Genomic DNA, 24,909 nt, shown 5'->3' on the forward strand with positions numbered 1-24,909 from the left:
GATTGTTCCTATGCATACTGCATCATATTACTACTACTACTACTTATAATACTACTACTACTAATAAGAATAATAATAGCAATATAATAACAACAACAATAATAATAATAACAATAATAATAACATATGGTTTATAGACTTTATAAGTGATTCTCAGCAACATATACATTTGTTTATGAACTTTTAATAGTAAAGTATATGGAAAGTGATTGACTATTATTAAGATATACTACATGTATAATACATTTTTAAACTGCCTGTGGTAAATTCTATTGATAAGTTCATCGTGAATGAGAAATTCAGTTTTTAAGTTGTCAATAGTAAACTGCAGTTTTAAATTAGGTTTATTTGAAGTGTTTATAGTATAAATGTCTGTGGTAAAATGTATTTATTTGAGTATAGTACTGTTTATTATCATTTACTGATCTTTAGTGGCAAGTATTAGTATAAGTATTGATTAGTGTGTGGTAAAATAATGTATTGATGAAGACAGTTTGAACAGTGTTTGGTAAAATATATTGATAAACACATGATCTGATCAGTGTGTGGTACAGATATATTGATCAACCCAGGTTTTGATCATAGACTGTATATAAAGGTTTTGATCATAGACTGTATATAAAGGTTTTGATCAGTGTGGGGTTAAAATATTGACAATCACATAATTGGTGTTGAAGTGATTGGGTGTGGGCGTGGCCTCCGTCTCGGGCGTGAGCTAGCGGCTGGTGGGCGCGCCCGCTGCGACGTTGCGGAGGCTTCAAGATGGCGGAAGCCCTGACAACTCAGGAGCAGCTGGTAAGGGTCTCTTAGCTGATTTTTCCCTCATCTCCCCGCAGTGTTCCGTGGGCACAAATGTCCCGTTCACTTCCTCCTCTAACAGGGGATTTTCCCCATATGTTTGTTCGGGTCGGTTGTTCCCGGGAACGCTGTGGTGTGGTAAACACCACTGGCCCGTTCGCACCCTGACTTCGGTGTGACTGACAGCGGTTAGCATGTGTGTTAGCACGATGGCGTTAGCTAGCAGCTACTAGCCCGTAACCGGCTATGTGTCCCGAACAGCAATTCCCTTGATAACCCATCTTTACACGGACCACGTGAATATGCTCTTATCGCCTCTGTTAACTCGCAGCACATCCCCACGCGCGGTTTGCCCGAAACGTGGAGCTTCAAGTGTCTTTAACGCCACCGTTAGCCATCCAGCCACCACATGTAATCTAGCCGCTAATCGATGCTAATAGCTATTGTTGATTTCCAGGGATTTTCCTCGACAGCGTTCTTGTCCGACGGTACAAAGTATATTAAATCAGGTGTGGGGGTTAAAAAGGACCTGCCGGGAATTCCTCAAGTCATGATGGACTATGACACGGTGAAGACAGACTAAGATCATGCGGCTCAACGCGGTGAGCCCACCAGCTAGCTATCAGATTTACGGTCGAGAATTCAGAGAACTGAGCCTCCGGTTCCTAGCATTGTTGTTGCCATCACGTTCCAGGACAGAGGAGGGCTTGACATTGACAGGAAACAGCAAACGCAACACCGCGATTCTGGATCCAACTTCACTTTTATCGTTACTGGTTCTTCATCATAAGTTTAACAGATCATTAGGCTAAGTAACGGGACAGGCTCCCCCCCCCCCCCCGCATTTCTCGGTTTGTTTCTTGACGGCTAAACATGGCATTCCCAGAATCGGTCTCCTCCATCGATCCCCAGCCCTGAGGCCACTTGGAGTAGAAAACGTTCGTCTTGTTTGCTCAATGCTGAAAAGCGACGTGTTGCCTTGTCTTCGTATGATCCCACCATGGTTTCCAGCCGCGTCCTGGTGCTCATGTCCTCTCACTGGTGGAGACATTAATTTACCAGCTTTTCCATGATATAAGGGCGTGATTTAATGTTACCACCTCACTCACCCTGCAGCAAATAAAAACAATTAATTCCAGTTTAACGCTACTACTGCCCATTCAAAACACCTTTTAGAAACATGTGAACAACTTTTTTTTTTTTTATTTGTGGTTTAGTAACAAAACCTGCAAGAGGTGGTATAATGCTATTATTGACTTGTTAAATGACAAAGTATGAATTTACTATCTATCTATTTATCTATAAAACATAGGCTAAAGGAAGCCGAGTTCCTACTTCACACAGAAAATGCTATATATTTACTGAATGTGTCTATTGTCTAATGTATCCATGATCTAATAACAAAACTGGTCATGAGATGCATCAGGATGACTCACGTCTGCCAAACCACTAACATGGAAACCCTGTATTGGGATTGATTTTTCACTTAATCCGCTTTTTCATTCTCCATCCTGTGAGAGAGTCCATTCAGGTGTTGTATGTGGTGGATGAGGTAATCTGTGATACCCATTCATGATGATGTGCTCTACTCCTGCTGGTTTTAAATTTGGAGGTGCATTACACTTGGGTGGAAACAAGCAGACTGTTGTCTCCTGGCATATGAGTGCTCTCTTCTACGACATCTTCCAAGGGGACAGTCTGCTAACGTCTGTATTAGAAGTATTACAAAGCTGAGGGGGGTGACAGTTGTGTGTGTCTTTCTGTCAGTTGTTCTTTCCTGTTTCTCGACACCCTAAATTCTAAGCTTTTTATTCGTCGCTCCTGCTTGGCTGATTTGCCCTTATGGTCTCCTGCTCTAACCTCTCCTGACACACAGACACCTCACCTTTTCTCTTCATCTCCTCCCTCACGTCTGTCCAGGCTGTGGAGGAGTTCCTGAGTGAAGTGCGAAGCCGGGAGCAGCCTCACAGTGCTGGGCTTGTCTCTCAACCTACAGCTGTAAAGTTTCTTATGGCCCGCAAGTTTGACGTCTGCAGAGCCATCGACCTCTTCCAAGCATACAAGGTACACCAGTGTTTTTGATTGATGGCACAAGTGCAAATACTTAATTTATATTATCAACATGACAAAGGGCTAAAATAGAAATAATCAATACAATTTCAATATTCATAGGCTCTTTTCCCTATTCAATATTCATATATAATCATTATATTCCATATGGCGTTACAGTCACAGTTTTCCTCTTGACAGTGTAAAGTTTTGTAGCGTGACTGACGACCATCCATGATGTGTTGAAGACTGCACTGTAGCAGCATACATATTAGCAAGTCAAAACTATGTCCTGTTATAACGCGTCATAACTTGCTATTCATTGAGACAGTTAGTCCACAGAGGATTCTGAGAAATACACTCTATCGTGAACTACATACAATCCATGAACCAATACGAAATCTCAGCAACAAACACTATCTATGCAAAGCTATTTCATATATACTTTTGCTAATACTGTATTAGATGCTGTCATTTTTGATGCCACACTTGCATAATGCTTTAATGCACAATCTGGGATACAAATAAGAGTATTGGCTGCCACTGATATTCAAAACACACACCTATAGCCTGATATTATTCCAAAATGTATTGAGTCTTTTAACTCATAGAGTAACAAATAAACAATGACTGAATCAAATTAGTTTTCTGGTGCTGTTCCATGTTTACCTGCTGACTTCGCTGCATCATTTGTCATGTTTTAGAACACAAGAATCAAAGAGGGCATCATCGACATCAACCCTGACGAGGAGCCGCTTCGCTCCGAGCTGCTCAATGGCAAATTTACAGTCCTGGTGAGTAGTGAAGTCATTTTGAGCCACATAGAGCAAAGGAGCTCAAGTTATTCAACTAGCAATTACAACAATGGTAACATGAAACATGATGCACATACATTGTAAATAGTATATCTTTAATCAGACTGAATTTGCATTGGTGTATAATATATGATGGCCTGTCAATGTTCCTACCAGCCTGGTCGTGATGCTAAAGGCGCAGCTCTAGCGCTCTTCACTGCTCGTCTCCATCGGCCAGACGTCACCACCCACAAAGCTGTGCTTCAGGCCATCATCTACCAGCTGGATAAAGCCATAGAGAGGTGATTCCCTTACGGTTTTCCCCTGTACACTCCACTGAACTTTGGTGTTGCTTTCGTGGTACACCTGTCACTTCTGGTGTGCTATTGCTCTTTTTATTAACTTGTTCTGTTTCCAGTTTTCGTTTTTACTAGTTACTGGTTTCCAGTTTATACATTTTTGTTACTAATTGGTGCTGTTTGTTCCCCAGATTAGTGTTAATTTTGTTAGCAAAAACTGTGACAAAATATATTTGTCAATCTTTTTTCAAAAGCTAAGACAAGACGATGACGATCATCAAAACCAACTGTGACTATATTAACATGCAACATACTTGATGAAGATGAGATTTAGTAAGCAGTTTTTGACATTGTTTCAAACAGTGAGATAAACTAAAAAAATCATTTTTCTTGCTGTGTGCTTGTATCGTCTTTCTGCTGATTCTGCACAGCGGCAGCACAAGCATGAATGCATTGAGCAAACTGATAGACTGAGCCTAGCTCTGCACTTACTTGTTCTGGCTGTAAGCGATTGGGTAACATAGAGAGAAGGGAGAAGAAGATGACAGCAACATAATGGATTGACATTTGGATCCAATACAAAACTATGAGAGAAATGCCGAGTGTGTAGTTTTATTGAGAGAACCCCTGAGGCTACAGAATCACTGGAAATAAAACCACAAACCTGTATAGACATATTAAAACACACCACACAATAAATGAAACCTAATATTAAGATGTTAATAACATTGCTGCACTTATAAAGCCACATGAAGACAATTACTTAAGGCAGTGGTTTATCATCTCAACATGGCCTTAGTCTCACTGAAAGTCAGAAGCCAAGTGGGCTACGATGACCAGCCTTCAACCTAAGATGGCTTCATTTGTTTTGGTGTACTTAATGTTATCTGTCTTAAAACACACACAAAATAGCTTTTTCGTGCACTTTTCATGTCTTGACAATTTTGAATTGGTCTGTGACAGCTAAATGTTAACATGTACAGAGTGTGATCTGTAAGATTATTAGTATGTGTCTGTTCTGCAGTAGTTACTGTAGCTGTCTAGTTTTTAGCTTGCTTTGTTTGCAAATAGGTTCCAATTGTTTTCTTTCTAGTTTGTAAACGACTATAAACATATGGTCCATAACACTACTACTAAGACTTACAACACTTCTGGCACAGTCCTGACAAAACTGAGCATAAGTGTAGGATGTACTGCTGTGTTCTTTTTGATTGTGGCTGGAGAAAATATAAATATAAAAACAAAAATTTCCTTATTCTTAGTTCCCTCCGGTGTATTTTATAAAGTTATTCTTCTTTGACGCTCCACCTCTGCTTTTTAATGAAAAATCCTCTTGTTTCCGCCGTAGTGAACAAACTCAAAGAGATGGACTCATATTTATCTACGACATGACCAACTCCAACTATGGTAACTTTGACTATGAGCTCTGTGTCAAGATCCTCAATTTGCTCAAGGTAAAAATCTGGAACATCCTCTCTTGCTCTCTCCTCTACCTGCCCTCTGGTTTTTGGTGTTAAACTGCCTCTCTCTGTACTTTCCAGGGGGCATTTCCAGCTCGTCTAAAATGTGTCTTCATTGTGTCGTCGCCTCTTTGGTTTCGAGCGCCTTTCGCGGTCCTTCGCCTCTTTGTGCGTGAGAAGCTGAGAGAAAGGGTATGTGTGTCGGTCTTCATCAGGTGGTTATGTCCCAAGGTTTAATACGCTTGTTATTTATTAGAATTTTCTTTTCTTTGCTTTGCAATCACTAGGTGTGCACGGTGAAAGCTCATGAGTTGGCCAGTCACATCCCAGTCTCCTCCCTTCCTGAACACCTGGGTGGGACATCCCAGTACAGCCACGTGGCCTGGATCCAGTCCTGTGTTAACGTTCAAACAAACACTGTTGAGGGTGAAACACAAGAGCATGACGCGCATGACTGTGTGGGAAGCCTGCTACGGTCTTACAGCTTGGAGTGCAGCAACACAAGCGCAGGCGCTACACTGTCCTACACCCATATAAATACACAGTTAGGCTCTGAGCTAGCTGTGGCTAACTCTAACTGCTATGATGATGATAATAATGCTAACCCACACAACCACTGCAGTGTGGTGGAGAGCAGGACTCAAGGCCTAGGCCAGTATCAGCAGAGCCCAAATTCTGCTGCCAATAGGCTGCAGGGGAACCACCAACACTGGAACGGCTCAGCTGTGAGCGAAACCAACATGGCCGTTAGTGGCTCCAGCCTCAATGCTAACATGAATGGTCGTGGTCACCAAGCCCCTCCCCAGTCAGAAACGCCTCCTGACACGCCGCTCTCTCAGAAAGGTGATGAAAATGCGGTGGACTGCACAACAACAGACTCAGCCCATAGACCTCAGAATGAGGATGTCAAAGAGGAGGAAGATGAGGAGGAGGAGGAGGAGGAGGAGGACGACGACGATGAGGAGGAGGAGGAGGAGGAGGAGGAAGGGGTGCCTCCGTTGCCCCAGAAATCTCTGCCTCGACCGCCCCACCAGCCTTCCTCTCAATCCCCGCCACTGTCTTCATCGTGTGATCCTGACGACGACGACCGCTGCATGGAGCTGTCTCTTCACATGCCAGAGCAGGGAGGCATGACGGTGCACGAGCTGGTGGAACACGTGAAGAGGAGGAAGAAGAAAGGGATCTATCAGGAGTACGAGGAGATCCGCAAGGAGCCACCGGCCGGCACCTTTGACTACTCCAAGTAAGAGATGAAAAATATATTCCATCCACCAAACATGGATGGATGTCTTTCTGCTTGTTATTTTCTCTCTCGCTAACAAGGCAAAGGGAAATCACATGACAGATGCACATCAGCCCAGTATTTCAGTCTGTCACGTTTCTCAACTCTGCTTCCACAGGAAATTATCCAATCAGATAAAGAACAGGTACAGCGATGTTCTCTGCCTGGACCAGTCGAGAGTGCGCCTCTGCGAGCTCTCTGATGACGAGGATGAGGTGATTATTTAATCTTCAGTCCATCTCCTGTCTATTGATTCTTGTATATATTTCATACATGTGTTTTAAGAACTATTCCTGTAACTTTTTTCTATGACATTTTTGCTGCTTCATGATGTGACAGTCCAGCCAACATTGGTCATATTCACACCCCTTATTCATGTTTGCACAAGACAGGTACTTCAGAAAATAATTGTCCACACTGAAACAATCAGTACAGGATTTGCTGTGGACATAAATGTGTAAATCAGATTTTGCAATAGCAACTAGGTTTGATTTGAAGACATGTCTCAAAAATGTTGGCTGTTTTTATTTCTGTTTTCATGACCTTCGTTTATCTGCTGCTTGTGATATGTGTGATTACAAAGTTGGGAGGTTTTGACCGTATCACACACTTTGTTTTGTTTTGAATGAGAGGCCTGTTTTTGGCAAGCTTTCAGTTTTTTAATAAAGCACAATGGTATAATGGTTTATACTATAAACATACAATCCATGTTGTAAAAAATAAACAGGTGGTATGTCTGTCGAACAAATCTTGAGATTAGCGACAGTATGAATCTCATCTGTAGAAACTGAATTTGTTCTACTTTCATAAAGTATAATATTTGTATGCTGCTCTTGTCATTTTGTTAAACCATTTACTACAAGTAAGTGACAAAAATAACATTTTATTTTATAGAAAGGTCAGAGATAGCGATGTGAACAGAAGATGTGTCGGCCCCACTCTAATACTACGTGTAAATATGTTAAGCATCCAACAGATGGAAGTCGATTCTATCACCAGGCAATGAGTCTCACTTCATCACTACTGTTTGTTTTTGCAGACATCAGATTACATTAATGGCAGTTTCATGGATGGGTACAAGAGAACCAACGCCTACATTGCAACTCAGGGTGAGGAGCTGTTGAAACACAAACTATTAACTTTGTGAAGACCTTTCTGCTACATACATGTTTGTACTTAAACTCAACTCAATACATTCTGGTGCTACCAAAGCCTGACAGATTTTTATGTCCCACAGGTCCTTTGCCAAAAACATATGGCGACTTTTGGCGCATGGTGTGGGAGCAGATGGTACTTATCATTGTCATGACCACCAGGTGAGACTCCTGCCACACTTTAATCCTGAATTGGTCAACGCAATTTATTTTGGGGTGGAGGGGTTCAATGTGAGCACCCATGCTATATCCAGATAGTTGATCCATACAGTGTGAAGTAGTGTGAGATTCTAGCTGTGCAGGAAAGCACATAGCACGTTTTTTTGAGCTAACACAAAGTACGAAGATTCCCAAACATGCACAGCGTCTGCCCAGTTTGAGAGATGTGCAAACCATGTCTACATGCACGGGTGGTAGAGTAAGCAATGTCACGAGGGGGATTGAAAGGCTGTGATTTGTGTTGTGTTTCTCAGGGTGGTGGAGCGTGGACGTGTCAAGTGTGGTCAGTACTGGCCTCTTGAGGAGGGTAGGACTGAGCAGCACGGATGCTTCCTGGTCAGGAACACACACATCCAGGGGTTCCAGGACTTCAAACTCTCCCTTCTCGAACTCTACAACACACAGGTAAGTCACAGCGAGCACTTAAGTACCTGAAAATTCGTAAACTAGGTCTATTAATTTAACATGATAAAATTGCCTTTAATGTCCATTTGATGGCTTTAGGGATATTTTAATTTCTAACAAAAATAACTTTATAGATTAATTATTTTAGATTGTGGGATTGCTTTTGTTGGTGGAATGTCTTCAACCTGTTAGATCACTATTTTGTGTAATCTGACAAGAATACTTCACTTGAATATGCTAGTTGATCCTAAAGTCCATCTCTGTTCTTCTTCGACCCTGTCTGACCTGTCAGTCTGGAGAGAGACGGGAGGTGTGTCACTACCTCTACGTCAGCTGGCCGGACTTCGGCGTGCCCAAGAGTGCTTCTGCTATGCTGGACTTCCGCGAGCATGTACTTGAGAGGAGGGATGCTGCGGTTCAAAGCCTGGGATCCAGTTGGACGGGGCCTCCAGGGGGCCCCCCTGTGGTTGTGCACTGCAGTGCTGGCATTGGCCGCACAGGTAAACACATAGGGTGTCAATATTGACAACATGATAGCTTGAATGTTCTTTTTACTTATCCTTAAGGTAAGATAGTCCTTTCCTGTTATACAAACAGAATCTAGAGATAGTGTTATTGTTAAAGTGCATGGAACAATTGGCAAAAACACATAACTTTAACCCCTTAGAACATTTTGCAGTGTGACTTCAACATATTATTGAGTCTGTGCTACTAAAAAGTCAGACTGCTCTATGGGAAAAAGGTCCTTCCCGGTTCTATATCTGTATACCTGGCTAGAGTCATGTCAAGAGTCAGGAAAGTGTCAGTAAGTGTAAATAACTGTTTAAGTCTTCCTCAAGTAACTTCTCTGTCTTCGCTGTAGGTACATTCTGTACACTGGACATCTGCCTGTCCAGGCTGGAGGACATCGGCTCAATAGATGTCCGTCAGACGGTGCGGCGGATGCGTACGCAGAGGGCTTTCAGCATCCAGACCTGGGACCAGTACTACTTCTGCTACACGGCAGTCATCGAGTATGCCCAGCGCCATGGGAAACTGAGCCCAGTGCAGTGGTCTGACTCAGAAATAGAGACTGACAGCGAATGAGGGACACATGGAGCTATAATGTGACAGATGGGGTAGCCAACCTAAACTGAAGTCATAGCAACGAAATAATACAGAGGAATGACATTTCATAGTGGAAGAGGAAGATGACTCTTCTGCCATAAGAGAGACAAAGGATGGAAATCTTGTTTTGGCTCTTGATGTGACGATGCAGACTCCCACAGTTGCGCTTCCTTTACCAGAGTGGATACATGTCGGAGGTTAAGAAAGAAATACAGGGATCGTGTGCTGCATCGCTGATTGAGCAAGCTGTCCTGCCAATTTCCAAGCCCATTTTTATTTAGCAAGCTACAGGGGGACTCGGACTACCCTGAACCTGTCTTGTTGACAAGAGCGTTGTACGAGTTGTAGCATTTTTTTATATTGACTTGCACATGAGGAATGACAAACTTGAACTTTACCCCTGAAGCCCTCCAAACCCCTGTCTTTTTCATGTTCCTTTTCAGCCCTGAACAAGTCGGTGGTCACAGGAAAACTGTCAGGGGGATGAGAAGGTGAAACTTGAAAACTTTTGTGTTCTTGTTTTTTTTTAAAGAGGAAATGGTTCTGCGTGAACAATTGGCCATATGTGATGGTCGATCAGTGTGTGAGCCATTTAGTCCATTAATGTTTTTCTTATATTTTCTCTGGTGCATTTTCTACATATGTCTCATGTTTGTGCATATGTAGACTAACTTTTCAAAGCCAAAGTCCTCACCCTGAATGCTTGGATGTACTCCTTGGTGAAATATTATAGACTGAAGCCCATGTATATTCTTGTAACATACATTTATACATTAGTGTGCATTATAACAACCTCTGAAAGAAGAGCAAAAAAAAGCAGTTTAATATAATTGACTTATCCTCAAGAAGAAATATCTATGTAGCGAGCCAGGCTATGACAAAATAATGAAGAGTTCTGGTTAGTAAACCGATATCATAATGCAAATCTGTGATTTGTCAGGTCTAACATCATTTTACTGTCAGAGCGTTCTGATTGGACGATCTTAAGTAATTTGGCCTTAACTTGATTCACTGCCTCGTCGTTCTCAGACCTAAACCATACCTGTAGCTGTAAACTGTTTTATTTCCCCTTTTGGTTCTTGTTCCCGTTAGAATCTCACACCTTTGAAACCACAACTGTTGTGTTTGAATCTCAAGGCATATTCTGCCTGAGATAATTGTGCCTTCAAGTTCTCCTTAGCTTAACGTCTCACTAGTATAGTAATAACACCCAAACTAGTGCACTTGCATAGTTCACAATGACTATGTGCCACACAGGACACCCACATTCTGCCTATAGTCCTGTACATAGTACACTACTTAAGAATAACATACAAGTAGTAAGTTATCTGGGACTAAGCTCTGGTTGGAGACATGGCTATTCTTTTATCATTTGACCTCAGGGGGTAATTCTAGTGTTTTTTGCCTAGTGTCACAGATCCATTTCTGGGTTTGCCTCTGGTAAATTATCATTTAAGAAAAAAAACTTATATCAAGTTTATTTTGTATTTTTTACTGTATAGTATTCTACAATATTTATGTCTTTGTAAAACTTCTACAATATTGAAATCAGTGAATGTTGGTACGATGCTACAAAGAAAACAAACCAGTTAATGCATTTGATAAGCTGAACAAAACAGATGGGGAGTGAAATATATTTTTTGTTGTTCACATTGAAACTTTAGTGGAAAAATGTCACTTGCCATTGTATTTTCAGAACTGACTTGTATAAATGGTGATTGTTTGATTCCAGGACAATATGGGGGTCGGGGTTGCTTTAGAGAGCTTGTTAGACTCTTCAGTAACAGTGACATGAACGTCTTACTGTCTGGTACCTAATGCCAAGGATTTAACAAAACAAAAAAAAGCTATCAAAGAAGATAAAAAAGAGAAGTGGCTGATATCTCTGCTCCCTAAAAAGCCCCAGCTTGGTGTCAGGAAGTAAAAAAAAAAAAAAGTATTGAGAATGGGTTGAGGTTTTTCAGCATGGTCAGAGAGCCTTGAATGTTTTCGGGGTAACGGTGTCCAAGCAATTTTGTCGAGACAGATGCGGATATTTGTGGTGAATGTGGACCCTGCATCCCTCAATGCCAAAGGCCCAGGCTCACCCTACACATGTTCTCCTGTCACACATCCTCAGCAGCCCACTAGCATGGACCTATCAGTGCAGCCTCGCATCCACGGACAGACTCGGGAGCAACACAGGAACATTACTGAAGATTATGTATAGCTACAAAATACGAGAGTGTGTATGTAAAACGAGTTTTGGTCATGCTGTTTTTGATTTGTTTTGTGAGAAACAGAGAATGCAATGTGCATTTGTCATTGTTGTTGAGTTAATGTTTCTTTTTGTGATCTAAGTTCTTGTGATTGAATTCTGGCCTTTTACATGCTGTCAGCCCGGCTGTCCCATTAAAGCAATGGTATTACTATCTTCAACAAGCTGAAGTCATCTCTTTGGGGCTCAATAGGTTGTGCATGTGCAGTATGAACATGTGATCTGTGTTTTTAAGTTCTTGAGGGGGGATATGTTGATGCAGCATACAAAACACAGGTACTGGTACTGTAGCCAGATGTGGCTGAGATGCCTAAGATAGTTTATATCGTGATGCAGTTTGTCAACCTGACTTTTTAAATGACTTGATTTCAATTATTGATCATGACACAATCACTTCCTGAGTTTCTGAGGCTGAACTCAATTTCACCTGATAAGACCTTTTTTTGTGTTTTTTGTCAAATGTGTTTTTTGGGTTTAAAAAGCAAAGATGATCAGGTTCATGAACTATGCGCATCCACAGAGCTTTAGGTGCAATCTGTTAGAAGTGGAAATCACAATTCACTGCTGATTCAAACGACTTTGTTCATTTGAAATGGTTGTGGTCACTGACTTTGTAGTTAGACCTCTTTAATCTTAGTTTAGCTCACTGTTTAAAAGATATTTCAGGATGTTTAGCAGTAAGTGACCATTTCTATGGCTGCAACATTTACTCCTACTTCTGACTCTAGTTAGTCCAAGCTATAAGATTCAGTTCAATACAAAACTAGCCTGTACAAGCTCCTTGTGTGTCATCAGATTACGATTGTGTCTGTTACTTTTACAGTCCGTATTATGCTTTTATTGTGGAAGCAGGTCTGAGCTGAGTGCATTGCTCACAGTCACCAGTGAGGGGCGCTGTTTTGCTAAAAGCCAATGATTTGTCCATTGACAATTATGACTCATCACAGATAATCCCATTCATAGATTCGTCCTTGTATTGAAAACGTCTACAACCTGGACTATGGAACCCATCATCTAATATTCCATATACGTTTGTATATATAAGTAATTATACAGCCTATTGATTTTCTGTTCATAACATTTTATAAAAGGATGTGATTTCATGAGTATTGATTACATAAGGTTCCATTTGACCAAACTAACCACAAGCTACGTCAGGTTCTGATCAGAGTTTATGCACTGATGTAATTAACATACATTTTCAGCATCGTCTAATAGGCCACAATGGAGGGTTGAAACAACAGAATTGTTTCTGTTACATTTGCAATAATACAACAAAATCCGCTGAGTACCACAAGTTATAAATGTTTTATTAAGAATAAATACATAGATTAAGAACATCAGCAAACATGACCAGTCCAGTTTAAAGTTACACTGAGAATGAAAACACTCTGGACCTATACATAGTGTACGACTGTGTCTGATTACCTGGTCAGCTAATCTGTCGCAGACCGAGCGGCTGAATATCAAACTAATCTCTCCGAACAGGACTAGGAGTCATTTTCACAGCGCTCACTCATTTTCCACACGGAGCTGTGACCTGAAGTGAATTTAATCCTCTCGAGGCGGCATCACCTTCGGATGTGGTTCTTTTGAAATGAGTTGGGGTATGTTTTCTGTGCACGGGAGCAGGAGGCGCAGCAGACCCCTCTATAGTAATTGTAAATGCAGAGTCGGGCTTGCACCACCACCATACAGTTATGATACTGGTCACTGCACGATGGGCCTGTGGAGGGAGAGACAAACACAAGAGAGAAATGGATAACAATGGGGGGAGCATGACAAGTGTTATTCACTCCACTCTGCTGCTCAGAGCCAGTCGTAGGCTGGTTACAGCGTGTCAGAGCCAGAGCTGCTCCAAGACAAGATGATTTATTGTAGATATCATGTCACATATTCCTAATGCTCTGTGCCCCCGAACATGTTGATGTTTACAGCTTATTTCACCAGACATATCACCACAGTAATGATGAACCCCTGAACATCAGAAGTGTATTGAGCATGACAACGTGATGTTCTTGTTCTTGTTTTTTTTTGTACATTAATAAGTCACTTACTGATCTTTTTAAATTGTTTTTAAACAAATGTACAGTGGCCCGAGAGAGCTCAACGCACTGCAAATTAAGAAAACCCATGCAAATAGAAAAAACGTGCAAATTAAGAAAACAACTTCCTCAATTTGACGACACGTGAACCTGTGAATTTCCATCACCGCTGACAAGTAGCAGACTTCATTAACTTCACAAAGCATTAAACTACCGCCAGGCTCATCACTTAAGTCCCCTGGAGACATTTCCACAGTCGTTTATGCAAATTGGCACACATTTCTGTATTTTTTTCTGCACAAATGTTCATTAAAATAATCTTTCATAAATCATTATTCAATTTACCTAATCCTAATAATTTACTGTGGGAGGAAGCAGGAGTATCTGCAGGAAAAACCCACGTAGGAGAACATGTAAACTCCATACAGAAAGACCCCGGCCAAGCTGGGATCTGAACTGGGAACCTTTTTGCTGTGAGCCGATGGTGCTAACCACAGAGACAGCAGGTGAAGAACATCTTCACCATGGCAACATTCAATGACAGCATCCCAGATTCATCCCACTCCAAACACGTCCTCCCTGACCCTGCTGTGACCTCAGCCCCACCGACAGTGGACACAATGTCAAACTGCTCATCACACTTACTTATCTCGGCTACACAAGGTTGTTTATTGCATTCTTCTCGACTCTCCGGGGTCAAACTGGGGTCACAGCCGTCGCTCGGGGCAACACTGTCAGCAAGACAGTGGGCCTCTCGTACACGGTAGCCCCCGTTACAGGAACGAGAACACTGAAGTGACAGAGAGGGAGAGAAGAGGCACACAAAACATATAACACAGTCATTTAGACACCGCAACTGATGCCTTATAAGTACCAATGTTGTCGTATTGTATATGTGACATAAATACGCTAAACAAAGTTTGCACTGGTTTGCCAAACTGGGATGTCATCATTTAAAGGGGTTCACCAAATTTCTTAATTAAAGAGATATTGAGTCAAATGTCTCAAATACTTGATCGCTTCATTTATCTGCAAGACATTAAAACGGGTTCGTGCTCTTTCTGTAGAAGGACAGAGAGACTTCTGGGACACTTACCGCGCTCCACTCTGTGAAATACCACTGGGCACCACATGGCTTCAGGCTGCAGGTCTGAGCTGTGATTGGCTGAGGCAGATCAGAACACTTCGACTGGTCCGCGACCTCCATGTGACCGTTGTTGTTGAAAATACAAGCCACGCTCCGGGTCTGCGTGCCATTCCCACACTCTGCGGAACACTTCAGTGACCCACACACATAAAATGCTGCAGTAAGTAAATGTTCCTTTAGCAGTATCTGTGAGTACTGAATGTGTGTGTGTGTGTGTGTGTGTGTGAGTGAATTACCTGACCCCATGGTCCTGTGTACCACTCCAGCCGGTTCTGACATGGGCCCGAGTCACAAGATGTCACCTCCGCTGGACGATCCCCTTCACAGCTGTCCAATGGAAGGTCAGTCACATGGTCCATCAGGCATATAGCTGTCCGGGTTCGATTGCCTCTACCACACTCTGCAGAGCACTGAGGATTATCATGCACGTACATAGTAAATCAGTCGTTTTAAGATTTCAACTTGATCTCACTTCTTTTTGTTTCTCTCGACAGACCAGAGATATATTATGTTTTCTGTTGATACGTCTTTCTGTCCCATTGTTGTGAACACAACATCTCAAGAACTCCTTGAGGGAATTTCTTAAAATTTGGTACAAACAGTCTGAGTTGGACTCTCGAATGAACTGATTAAAATTTGGTGGTTGAAGGTCTCTGTGACTTAACAAAACCCTCTATTGCCTAGAACACCTCAAGAGAATCATGTCAAATTTGGCACAAATGTTCACTTAAACTCCTGATTAGATGGTCAAAGGTCACGGTCATGGTGGCCTCACAAAACAATATTTTTGCCCCTTTAGCATATCTCAAGTCTGCCTTTAGGAAATTTCTTCAAATATCGACCAGTTGTCACTTGGACTCAAATATAAACTGATTAGATTTCAGTGCTCAAACCTCATATGAGTCAAAAAAACTGCGTGGACTGAAACTGCACAGGCTGTGTTACCCGTTGGCTCCAGAGGGAGGTGAACCAGCTGCGTGCACACGCTCCCATGTCACAGTTTTGCAGTGTGTCTGGCTTCAGGTTCATGTTGCACTCGTCATCCTCCTCCACATCACCCTGGTTACTCAGACACACCGCCTCCCTGCTGCGCTGGCCCACCCCACATGGCACTGAACACTGGGGGACAGAGGGAGAGGGGGGGAGAAGTAAATGTTGTTTTTTGATGATAAATGTTATTGTTTTTGATGATGTGTGTGTGTGTGTGTGTGTGTATTTTCACCAAGCTCCACTCAGATCGAACATCCCATTGGCTGCATATTTTCAGCTGACAGGTCGACTTGGTCACCGGCCTATCAAACACCCCGCACAGCTCTGGTGCAACGGTAACCTGGGACTCTGTCCCGTTGGCATGGACGTGAGTGACCTGACGGCAGATGACCTGTCGGAGCTGAGTGCCGGGCCCACACCTCTTGGTGCAATCCGACCACTCCCCCACATCCCAGCTGTGAGCCAATCACAGAGAAGAAGAGAGAGGCTGATGGGAATTTAAGCGCAGTTTGCTATCATCACAAATGAAGTGGTTTCATGGTCAAACATGAGTCAACAATGACTCTGCTCAAGCAGAGCATGTCCCAGCTCACTTGTCTTCATTTTGACCACAGTTATTGTGAGGTCAGATGTTACTGTTATAGTCCCAGAAGAAACATGTATGTTTCAGACTGACAGTTATCATGGATCACTGCCACTGTGGACCAAATATCTAACAGACCAAACATACAGTTGATACACTAGCCCCCCCAGCACCATCCTGGTAACATATAGTGGTTTGTTTGTGTGCGTGTGTGTGTGTGTGTGTGTGTGTGTGTGTGTGTGTGTGTGTGTGTGTGTGTGTGTGTGTGTGTGTGTGTGTGTGTGTGTGTGTGTGTGTGTGTGTGTGTGTGTGTGTGTGTGTGTGTGTGTGGGGATCACTCACTAAGCAGGGCAGGGCTGTGTGTTGCAGTTTTCTTCCTGGTTTACTGGTTGAAGTGGAGGGTCACAGAGGTCAGCAGGAACAGTCGCCTGTGAATCCTTCTCAACACACTCCAAGAGCACTTGACGCCTGCCTGGCAAGTGCACAAGCACACACACACACACACACACACACACACACACACACACACACACACACACACACACACACACACACACACACACACACAGACACACACACAGACACACACACAGGAAAAGGACTAAGCAAGTGAATGTGTGTTCTCACTGTATACATTCACATTTTGACAGACAATGAAGTTGCTGTCATTCAAACTAATGATGTACAAGGCCTGTGTATTTTTCCAGCAGTGTCTAAAGCTTCCTGTTGAATGTGTTTATGTCATCTTTGATTCTGTAACATCTTATTATAAATAATGTTTATTTATTTATGCTGCAATGTGAAGTTTGCAGATCCCAATATACTGTGAAAAGTCTTTAAAAAGCCACAGAGTGCTAAGTGCTAAATAACCATATTTGTTGATTTGGAAAGTCTTATTTTAACGTTTCTTTGTGTTCTATGTGTTTCCTCACCAGTGCCACAGGTTGTGCTGCACTCTGTGTGGCCCCTCCTCGTCCAGGTATAAGTAGGCTGAAGGTCAGAGTTCACGCTGGGTTCAGTGGGAACCTGGCTGTGATAGGGTGTCTCCTTGGTGATGCCATTGTTGGTCATGTCACCTGGGTGTGTTTTCTCGCCTGAGAGGGATGGATCTACCGTCTCTACTACAAGAAAGAGGAGGTTGGAGGGAGGTGAAACAAAAATGGCTACAGACGTGTAAGAGAAGAAAGGCATTAGGTGTGTTTGAGGACAGTGTGGGTGTGTACAGGCTGACGTAAATCACAAATACTCAGTCAGCATGAAAACTAAACAAATCCCGTCTATGGAGTGTGCTGTTGATGTGCACCACTCTCTGGCAATGCAGAAAGGAAACAGACACAGCTGGAAGAAATCTAAAATGATTGTGGATGTTGGCGTAACGAGCGCAGTAACACCTCAGAAAACAAAGAAGTTATTCAATATTTGGAAGAGCATTGCGGTTTCTCTTTACAGCTTACAGTGGCAGTTCACAATTGCAGTCGGTGACGTCAAGCGCTGCACATATTGTTTCGTTTCTCGCTAATATAAAACATTTAGGTATGTTAATATCTAAAAGGGGAAGAGAATATTGCATATAAATGATGCATTGTGAATATCAAGTGAGAAACATAACACATATGTCATTCCAATAAATGGAATCATCCTCTCACACAGTTCCACCCGCCTTTAAACTGAGCTAAGACAACAACTGACGACGCCTGTTTTCAGGAGATCCATTTTAATTAAGTAATTATTTGTCAGTGCCAGTGGATAGAAATCTTTTCTTTGATTAATGCTAAATATTAGGTAATGATATGAAATATGGCCCAAGTGACCGGTTATATCCTCAGTGTGCGCCAGAAGTACGTTTGGCCGCCCGCTTGCTGTATCGAATGTTATCAAAATCCTAATCAAATTTTCAAAAGGGACAAAGGATACATGTTGGTGTTACTATGACAGTGAATGAGGACACAAACAGACGCATCTGTTCTGTGTTACGATCCCGAGGGCAAAACCAGAATCTGTAGTATGAGGAAAATGGCGCTGTGGTCCTTTAGGGTCACGGTAATACAGCTTTAGGAGTAGGTTTGGGTGTTTACACATGTTATGGGTGTGCACTTACCCAGGGGAAGTATACCAGAAGGTGCATGTGGCTCAGGAGTGGGTTCTGTGGTTTGTAAAGGTACACTGTATTCATAGTGTACAGCAGGACCTGGTTGCTGGTAGATTAACTATGGAAAAGAGATGGAGATTAGGTATATTATGATATGTAGTAATATCATTTGAAAGGTATTATTTACTACATGTATTTTTGCATTTGAATAAGAGACAAAAAGTATTTGCAGCTGTTTCCAAAGTGTTTGCAATTTTGCATCTCACGTAGACGTGCAGGTCCTCAGTGAGCGGCCCAGGCGCAGTGATGGACTCTCCGAGGCGAGAGCGGATTTCATTGGGTCGTCGGTACATCAGCTGTGTTCCCAAGGCGATGAAGATCCCAGGCCTGTCAATCACCCACTTTCCGTTGATGATAGACACTCCAGTTTGGGTCTGCAGAGCTGGAGGAAAACTCCACGTTCATCCATCACTGTTTGTCAGGCTAAACACATTTCTGTCGTTACTGTGTGTGTGTGTGTGTGTCTGTGTGTGTGTGTGTGTGTGTGTGTGTGTGTGTGTGTGTGTGTGTGTGTGTGTGTGTGTGTGTGTGTGTGTGTGTGTGTGTGTGTGTGTGTGTGTGTGTGTGTGTGTCCGTGTGTGTGTCTGTGTGTCTGTGTGTCTGCGTGTGTCCGTGTGTGTGTGTGTGTGTGTGTACCCAGGTAGTTTCTGCTCTTCACTGTCTCCTGTATGCTGATGTTTTGCGCTCCTGCTGGAATCTCGGCAATCTTGTGGTAGCCAACATGCAGGAAAGTCCGAGAGAAATTCCCCTTCACCACCTCAAACCCCTGCCAACACACACAGCACACACTTAAATGCACACAAAGCCCACTCATGTACATGCAGACACTCTTTGCATGCTCCCCGTGCCACAGTTGCACCGTCACAGGCATCAGTTTCAGCGGTATAATCATAAATTCCACTGGATCACATCGCTGCTCTTTTTTTGCTTCACTCATCCATCCTGCTCTCCAACTCTCTCTCCCTCTCTGCTCCTGGAAATCCCACCGCTTGTTCCATCCAGTCCAACAGTTGGTTTGAGTTGGGGAACCTTTCTTGTGTTCCTCTCCATTCCTCCTCTGCACATTTAGCAAAGTTTATCTTTTCTATTATTTTTATGAGAAAAGCCTCTCGTGCTCCTTTTTTCATGGTTTTTATTCATTGTCTGAACAAAGCTGGATCTGTTTGGGATTAGTTAGTGAAAAAGACAGAGATAATCTACAACAACTGGTGGACTGTCATGCAGCTATTCCTCACTACCAGATTTTAATTCGATTTTACTTGTCGTGTGCGTAGGAACAGCATTTGTAAATTGAAACGCAACTCTTAAACAGCTTTCATATACTATCAAATTACAGCATTTACACCTTTACATGACAATGTGGATGTCTTACCTCCAAAGGGGATGCACTGGCTTTGTTATCCCAGGGAAGAGCACCTGAGGGAGGGCAGAGAAGACAAATGAAGAAGAGGGGAGCCAGAGCTCGACGCTGCTGCGGGGAACCGAGCTGCTGCCACAATTCAGCCATGGAGAGACTGAGGGAGGACACTCACAAACACACGTACACACACATGTTTAATGGGGGAGTGTGTGTGTGTGTGTTTGTGAGGTGGGGTTGGCTTGAGGGGTGGGAGGGAAAAGAAAGAGACAAAGGAGAGATGTTGAGAGAAAGTGTTTGAAAAGTGTAGGCTAGGTTACTTCAAGTTGAGGTCACTCCCATTTGCACCTCAACTTTGGATGTTGTGACAACTATGTGTGTGTGTGTGTGTGTGTGTGTGTGTGTGTGTGTGTGTGTGTGTGTGTGTGTGTGTGTGTGTGTGTGTGTGTCTGTGTGTGTGTGTGTCTGTGTGTCTGTGTGTGTGTGTCTGTGTGTCTGTGTGTGTGTGTGTGCAGACTGGCTCCTGTATCCTACATCTCATCCAAAACCAATATCTCTGCCTGTGAATGGTCATGCAAGATTGTGAGGCTTTGGACGCTCCTCACTCTTGATCTCGCTCTCACTTCTCCACCCACTTCTTGTTTTTCACTTTATAAGGCTCGTCTTGTTCTCAGTTATTCCGCTTTTCATTTCTGCAATGATGGAAAAAATGAAGGATATCAAAATTAAAAATACCGCAGTAAGAAAGAGCCTGGAACGAGGATAATCGAAAAAATATGTTTAATCTTTGCACAATTTATCGCATTTTCTCTGTTTTATGGACAAAAACACATCAGTTATACAGAAAAAGCACAAAACATGTAGAGTACTGTTATTCTCTAAATTGTTTCATTTTTCCTTCCACACACAAAGGATGCTGATTTTTATAGTGACTTCATTTCTCCACCGTGCCATGTAGGGGGAAAAAATCTGATTCAGAAATTACTATAAATCCACTGGCCGGGAATCAAAACCCCACAGTGACACACACCCAACGTCTTCATCGAGAGGGGTCATGGTAATATTTTCATGGACAAAATGATTTGGAGAAGTTCATACACACATGGGTGCAATATATTCCCCTGGCTGAATGTTTTAGTTCTGGGCACAGGAGTGTTTTGAGCCCTGCAAACACACCAATGCAGTGAAGCTCGCCTGGCTCCCTAACTTTCCACTGTTTTATGTTGGGGGAGTTAGCAGAGAGGGGGAGTTATAAATATCAGAAACGGCTTTTAACTGCAACCCTAATGTCGCTGTGTGGAGAAATGTAGTGGGATGGAGCAGAGACAATATATTTTCCTACCTGTTTTGTGCTTGTGTGAGCAGAAACCACCGTTAAAGACTGAAAAAGAAGGTCTCCCCCAGCTGATCCACACCACAGCTGCTCACAACATGGGTGTGAAATTGCCAGGAATGAGAATTTCGAAACTTCTATAAGAACCTGAAGTAGTTTTACGCGATTGTGTGTGTGCGCTTGTGTAGTTTACGTGTGGAAGATACTTTATAGGAGTCACATGCGGGTGAAGCACCATGATTCAAGCTGACCGTAAACCTGTAAAGCTGAGGATGAAGATGCTTGAGGCAGCAGAGAGAGCTGATGCCAGTGTGTTGTTTCCTCCGCCCACATGTGTCTGCGTCTCCATGTAAGTGTCTGGCTCTGTGCCCTTTGACCTTTGACAAGTGCGCTGATGTGCACGCTGCAGCACATTAAACCTAAAAGCTGCACATCCCATGCAAACCTCTCCTTTTTCTTTTTTCTCTCTCCCGCCTCTCTGGCACACATCCAGATCTAAGACATCGCTCCCCGGGAGTGAATAGCTGGTAGTCACGGAGCTATGACACAGGCATTCTGGGAGCCTCCAGAAGTCTGTCAGGGAATACTGTGCACGACAGGCACCGCTCGGGCTTCCACGTCTGTTTTCCACTGTGACAGCTTAATAGCTGCCACGTCTGATCACTCACACACGCTGTGAGTCCCTGGGAGCAGCTGGAAGTGGCAGAGCAGCTCCTTAACACATGGATCTGCTCAAACTGTGACATGTACAAGCACAGGGCCATAAACACAGGCCTGTACTCCAATAACATATTTAACCAATCTGAAAACATACATGTTAATAATATCGCCTTTTGTACAGATGATGGAGTTGCAGCTATTAGATGTTATATCTGTATTTAGCTGAATAGAGTGCACTAAGGCTTGTATCTGATGTTTAACTGGCAAAAGCTCAGGCCTCCATGACCAAACCATCTGTTAAAACCATTGACTGTAACAGAACTTGCCCTCCAAATCATTACAACCGCTTTTATTTTTATTCTCGAACAAACACAAAGTAGAGTTGCATCTTATAAAAGGACCCAGAGGGGGAACACCCACCGGCTGTATGTTCCAGTACATTGAAAATAAGTTTTAATGTGCAGTAAAATTGTGAGATCATACTGATTTGGGAATGACAAAGCTCTCACTGATAGATTTGTAAAAAACAAAACAAAGCATGAAGCCTATAACTGGTTTGCAGTTATTTTTCGTGAGAATCGACCATGTGTGACTATTTAAAATGTGTTTTTGTCAGTGTTTCTTTGTATTGTTTATAATTATTTGTGTGTGTGTGTGTGTGCGTGTGTGTGCGTGTGTGTGTGTGTGTGTGCGTGTGTGTCCTTGCTGGCCAAACTAACCACAGAGCAAAAGGAGACAAAATAGTAAAAGACACAGAGAATGAACAATACAGTCAACTGAAATTAATCTAACCACTGAAAATGAAAGATTTGTTTCCCCTCACAATCCCTTTAAATGTTCCTCTCTTCTCCACTTCCTTCTCTTCCCCTTCTCCTTTCCATTTCTCCCCTCTCCTCTCACTCGCCTTCCCCTCTCTCCTCCTCCAGCTGTGGGCTGTTTGATGTCCCTCTGTCCCGTCCTGCCAGATGCCCCAGAAACCAAATGAGGGGTTCTGTCATCCCGCTGACACCTGGTCATCCCCTAACCACCGGTTACTCCCCTAACGACCAGCTCCTTCCCTAACGACCATGAGAAACACTGGACAACCACTGATCAATCACCGAAATTCCTCTGCAGCTTTCTGTCCATGTTGGACTTGTGTCAAGATGTGATACTTCACTCCATAAACTTTTTACGGACTGATGCGTGACTGGCCTTAAAAGCCTGATGTCTTGGTGTGGGTGTTCCTACAGACCAGGTGCAGTGTGTTGTTCCTCGCCAATGCATCTAATGAAAGAACAGTGACCAAGACAGGACGAGTTGATGTGGCCTTTACTGTACATCACGCAAACTTTGACAGTGAGAGTGTATGCAGTCATTACTGATGGCTGACAGGTAGGCAGGGGTCTGTTATAACCCAGTCAGGGGTCTCTGTCCTCACCTCTCACTGTTTCCTAATTACAGGCTCAAGACTGGTGCAGGTGAAGACACACACATACACACACACACCTCTTGACACCATAAATGCACCTCTCTGGTCAGCTACTGCGGCTGCATACCGACGGGGTCAAGCCGAACAGTTTGCACATTGCGACACACAGGATGATTTCCATCCCTCAGGTTGTGTGTACCTGCCCATAAAAGCACATCAAAGTACGTTGGCAAGTAAATCTTTCCGCTAACCACTACCTTTCAGAGAAGTGTTACTGTCCTTATGCAATGTTTGTTTAGTGTGTCATCTCATTTTGAGAACCGCAGTCGAACCCCTGGGTGGTGCTGAGGGTGAAAACCAAGGTTTGTAAAGGACATGTACAACGACATATTGGTTGGGTGAATTGGTGACTGCTTGGTTTGAACATCAGATCACTTTTCCCTATTTAATATAGAAGAACACTTGAAACGCTTTCAGAATATTCAAAATCTGATCATTTACTGCTTTGATGACATAATCATTGTGTAAATCATCATACACGATGCGAACATGCCAAGTATTTAATGGTTCCCGCTTCTCGGTTCTGACTATTTGCTGCTTTTCCTTTCTTACTGTAACTTACATGTTCTTGCCTTTGCTCAGGGGCAAAATAAAAGCCCCCCCCCCCCGCCCCTCATATCGAACAAAGACACCCACACTAAAAGGAGAAAACACAAAACAGTTTGTAGCTTGTCCTCCCATTGTCGTCATTTTGCATGTTTTTGTGATTGTTGTTGGCCTCTCTGTGATTGCATGGCCTCTTCCTTGTCACTTTGCATGTCTTGGTGGTCGAGCTACATCTCTTTGTAGTACTTTTGCTTTTTTCACGGCGTTTTTTGTCTTGCTGTAGTTGTTTTACATCTGTTGTTGCTTCATAGTTGTTTTAGGTGTCTTTGTGGTTCTCTTGTTTTCTTTGAGCTTATATTGTCTCTCTTTTCTTGTCACTCTGGGTCTCTTTGTGGTCATTCTTGTCAGTGAACCCATGGCTGACCCCCAGGATTGTATATGTAACAAAGTTCATTTACTTTTTTTACTGTCGTTAAATACATTTGTCTGTAATTTACTCCATGACATATATATCAGAAAACATCTGTACTCTCTACTCCTTTCTACACCGAAATCTTTTTACAATGAATTGCGTTACATTTTCACACTGTTTAAAAGTGATCAATCAGTGTAGGAATTGGTCCACTGATCCAATAATCCTTGCATTTAGTGTTTTCACTTCCAATACTTTGTCTAAATTGTCCTTATAATACATACTTTTACACAGTTTGGCACAAGTACTTTGACTTGATGTTTCTAATATTCTTTCCACTTCATCTGTGTACAGACCTCTTGTTTTAATGGCTGCAGTAACTATTCTTCACC

The 24,909-nt window shown here is 42.8% G+C and overlaps 2 protein-coding genes across 4 annotated transcripts; one reads left to right on the forward strand and one right to left on the reverse strand.

Moving 5' to 3' along the window:
* The first annotated feature begins 705 nt into the window (after positions 1–705).
* ptpn9b (protein tyrosine phosphatase non-receptor type 9b) lies at positions 706–11,985 on the forward strand. 3 transcript variants are annotated; one of them, XM_034582706.1, is made up of 14 exons: positions 706–795; positions 2,719–2,862; positions 3,552–3,641; positions 3,819–3,943; positions 5,289–5,394; positions 5,482–5,592; positions 5,688–6,332; positions 6,363–6,643; positions 6,801–6,897; positions 7,722–7,791; positions 7,920–7,998; positions 8,310–8,460; positions 8,753–8,960; positions 9,323–11,985. In XM_034582706.1, the coding sequence occupies exons 1-14, from the start codon at positions 763–765 to the stop codon at positions 9,544–9,546; spliced, it is 2,364 nt and encodes a 787-aa protein (XP_034438597.1). In that variant the 5' UTR covers positions 706–762; the 3' UTR covers positions 9,547–11,985. The 3 variants fall into 3 exon arrangements, with proteins under 3 accessions (XP_034438597.1, XP_034438607.1, XP_034438587.1); XM_034582716.1 differs by having other exon boundaries at positions 5,688–6,329; XM_034582696.1 differs by having other exon boundaries at positions 5,688–6,643.
* A 1,135-nt stretch (positions 11,986–13,120) lies between these two features.
* Positions 13,121–20,308, reverse strand: adamtsl7 (ADAMTS-like 7). Its single transcript, XM_034586922.1, has 12 exons — positions 20,111–20,308; positions 19,375–19,504; positions 18,945–19,120; positions 18,688–18,796; positions 17,522–17,710; positions 16,932–17,061; positions 16,239–16,461; positions 15,962–16,135; positions 15,253–15,426; positions 14,966–15,145; positions 14,515–14,659; positions 13,121–13,550 (listed from the first exon to the last, which is right to left on the reverse strand). The coding sequence occupies exons 1-12, from the start codon at positions 20,243–20,245 to the stop codon at positions 13,396–13,398; spliced, it is 1,920 nt and encodes a 639-aa protein (XP_034442813.1). The 5' UTR covers positions 20,246–20,308; the 3' UTR covers positions 13,121–13,395.
* Between the last annotated feature and the right edge of the window lie 4,601 nt (positions 20,309–24,909).

The sequence above is a fragment of the Hippoglossus hippoglossus genome, chromosome 1 (genome assembly GCF_009819705.1).
Source record: "Hippoglossus hippoglossus isolate fHipHip1 chromosome 1, fHipHip1.pri, whole genome shotgun sequence".
NCBI classification, from domain to species: Eukaryota; Metazoa; Chordata; class Actinopteri; order Pleuronectiformes; family Pleuronectidae; genus Hippoglossus; species Hippoglossus hippoglossus.

Excerpts from the sequence above, each read along its gene's own strand:
- ptpn9b (XM_034582696.1), top strand. The coding sequence starts at position 763 with ATGGCGGAAGCCCTGACAACTCAGGAGCAGCTG. Across the intron at positions 3,642-3,818 it reads ATGGCAAATTTACAGTCCTG|CCTGGTCGTGATGCTAAAGG; the intron begins GTGAGTAGTGAA and ends TGTTCCTACCAG. Across the intron at positions 3,944-5,288 it reads CTGGATAAAGCCATAGAGAG|TGAACAAACTCAAAGAGATG; the intron begins GTGATTCCCTTA and ends TTTCCGCCGTAG.
- adamtsl7 (XM_034586922.1), bottom strand. The coding sequence starts at position 20,245 with ATGGCTGAATTGTGGCAGCAGCTCGGTTCCCCGCAGCAGCGTCGAGCT. Across the intron at positions 17,711-18,687 it reads TTCTGGTATACTTCCCCTGG|TAGAGACGGTAGATCCATCC; the intron begins GTAAGTGCACAC and ends TCTTTCTTGTAG. Across the intron at positions 15,146-15,252 it reads ACACAGGACCATGGGGTCAG|TGTTCCGCAGAGTGTGGGAA; the intron begins GTAATTCACTCA and ends GGGTCACTGAAG.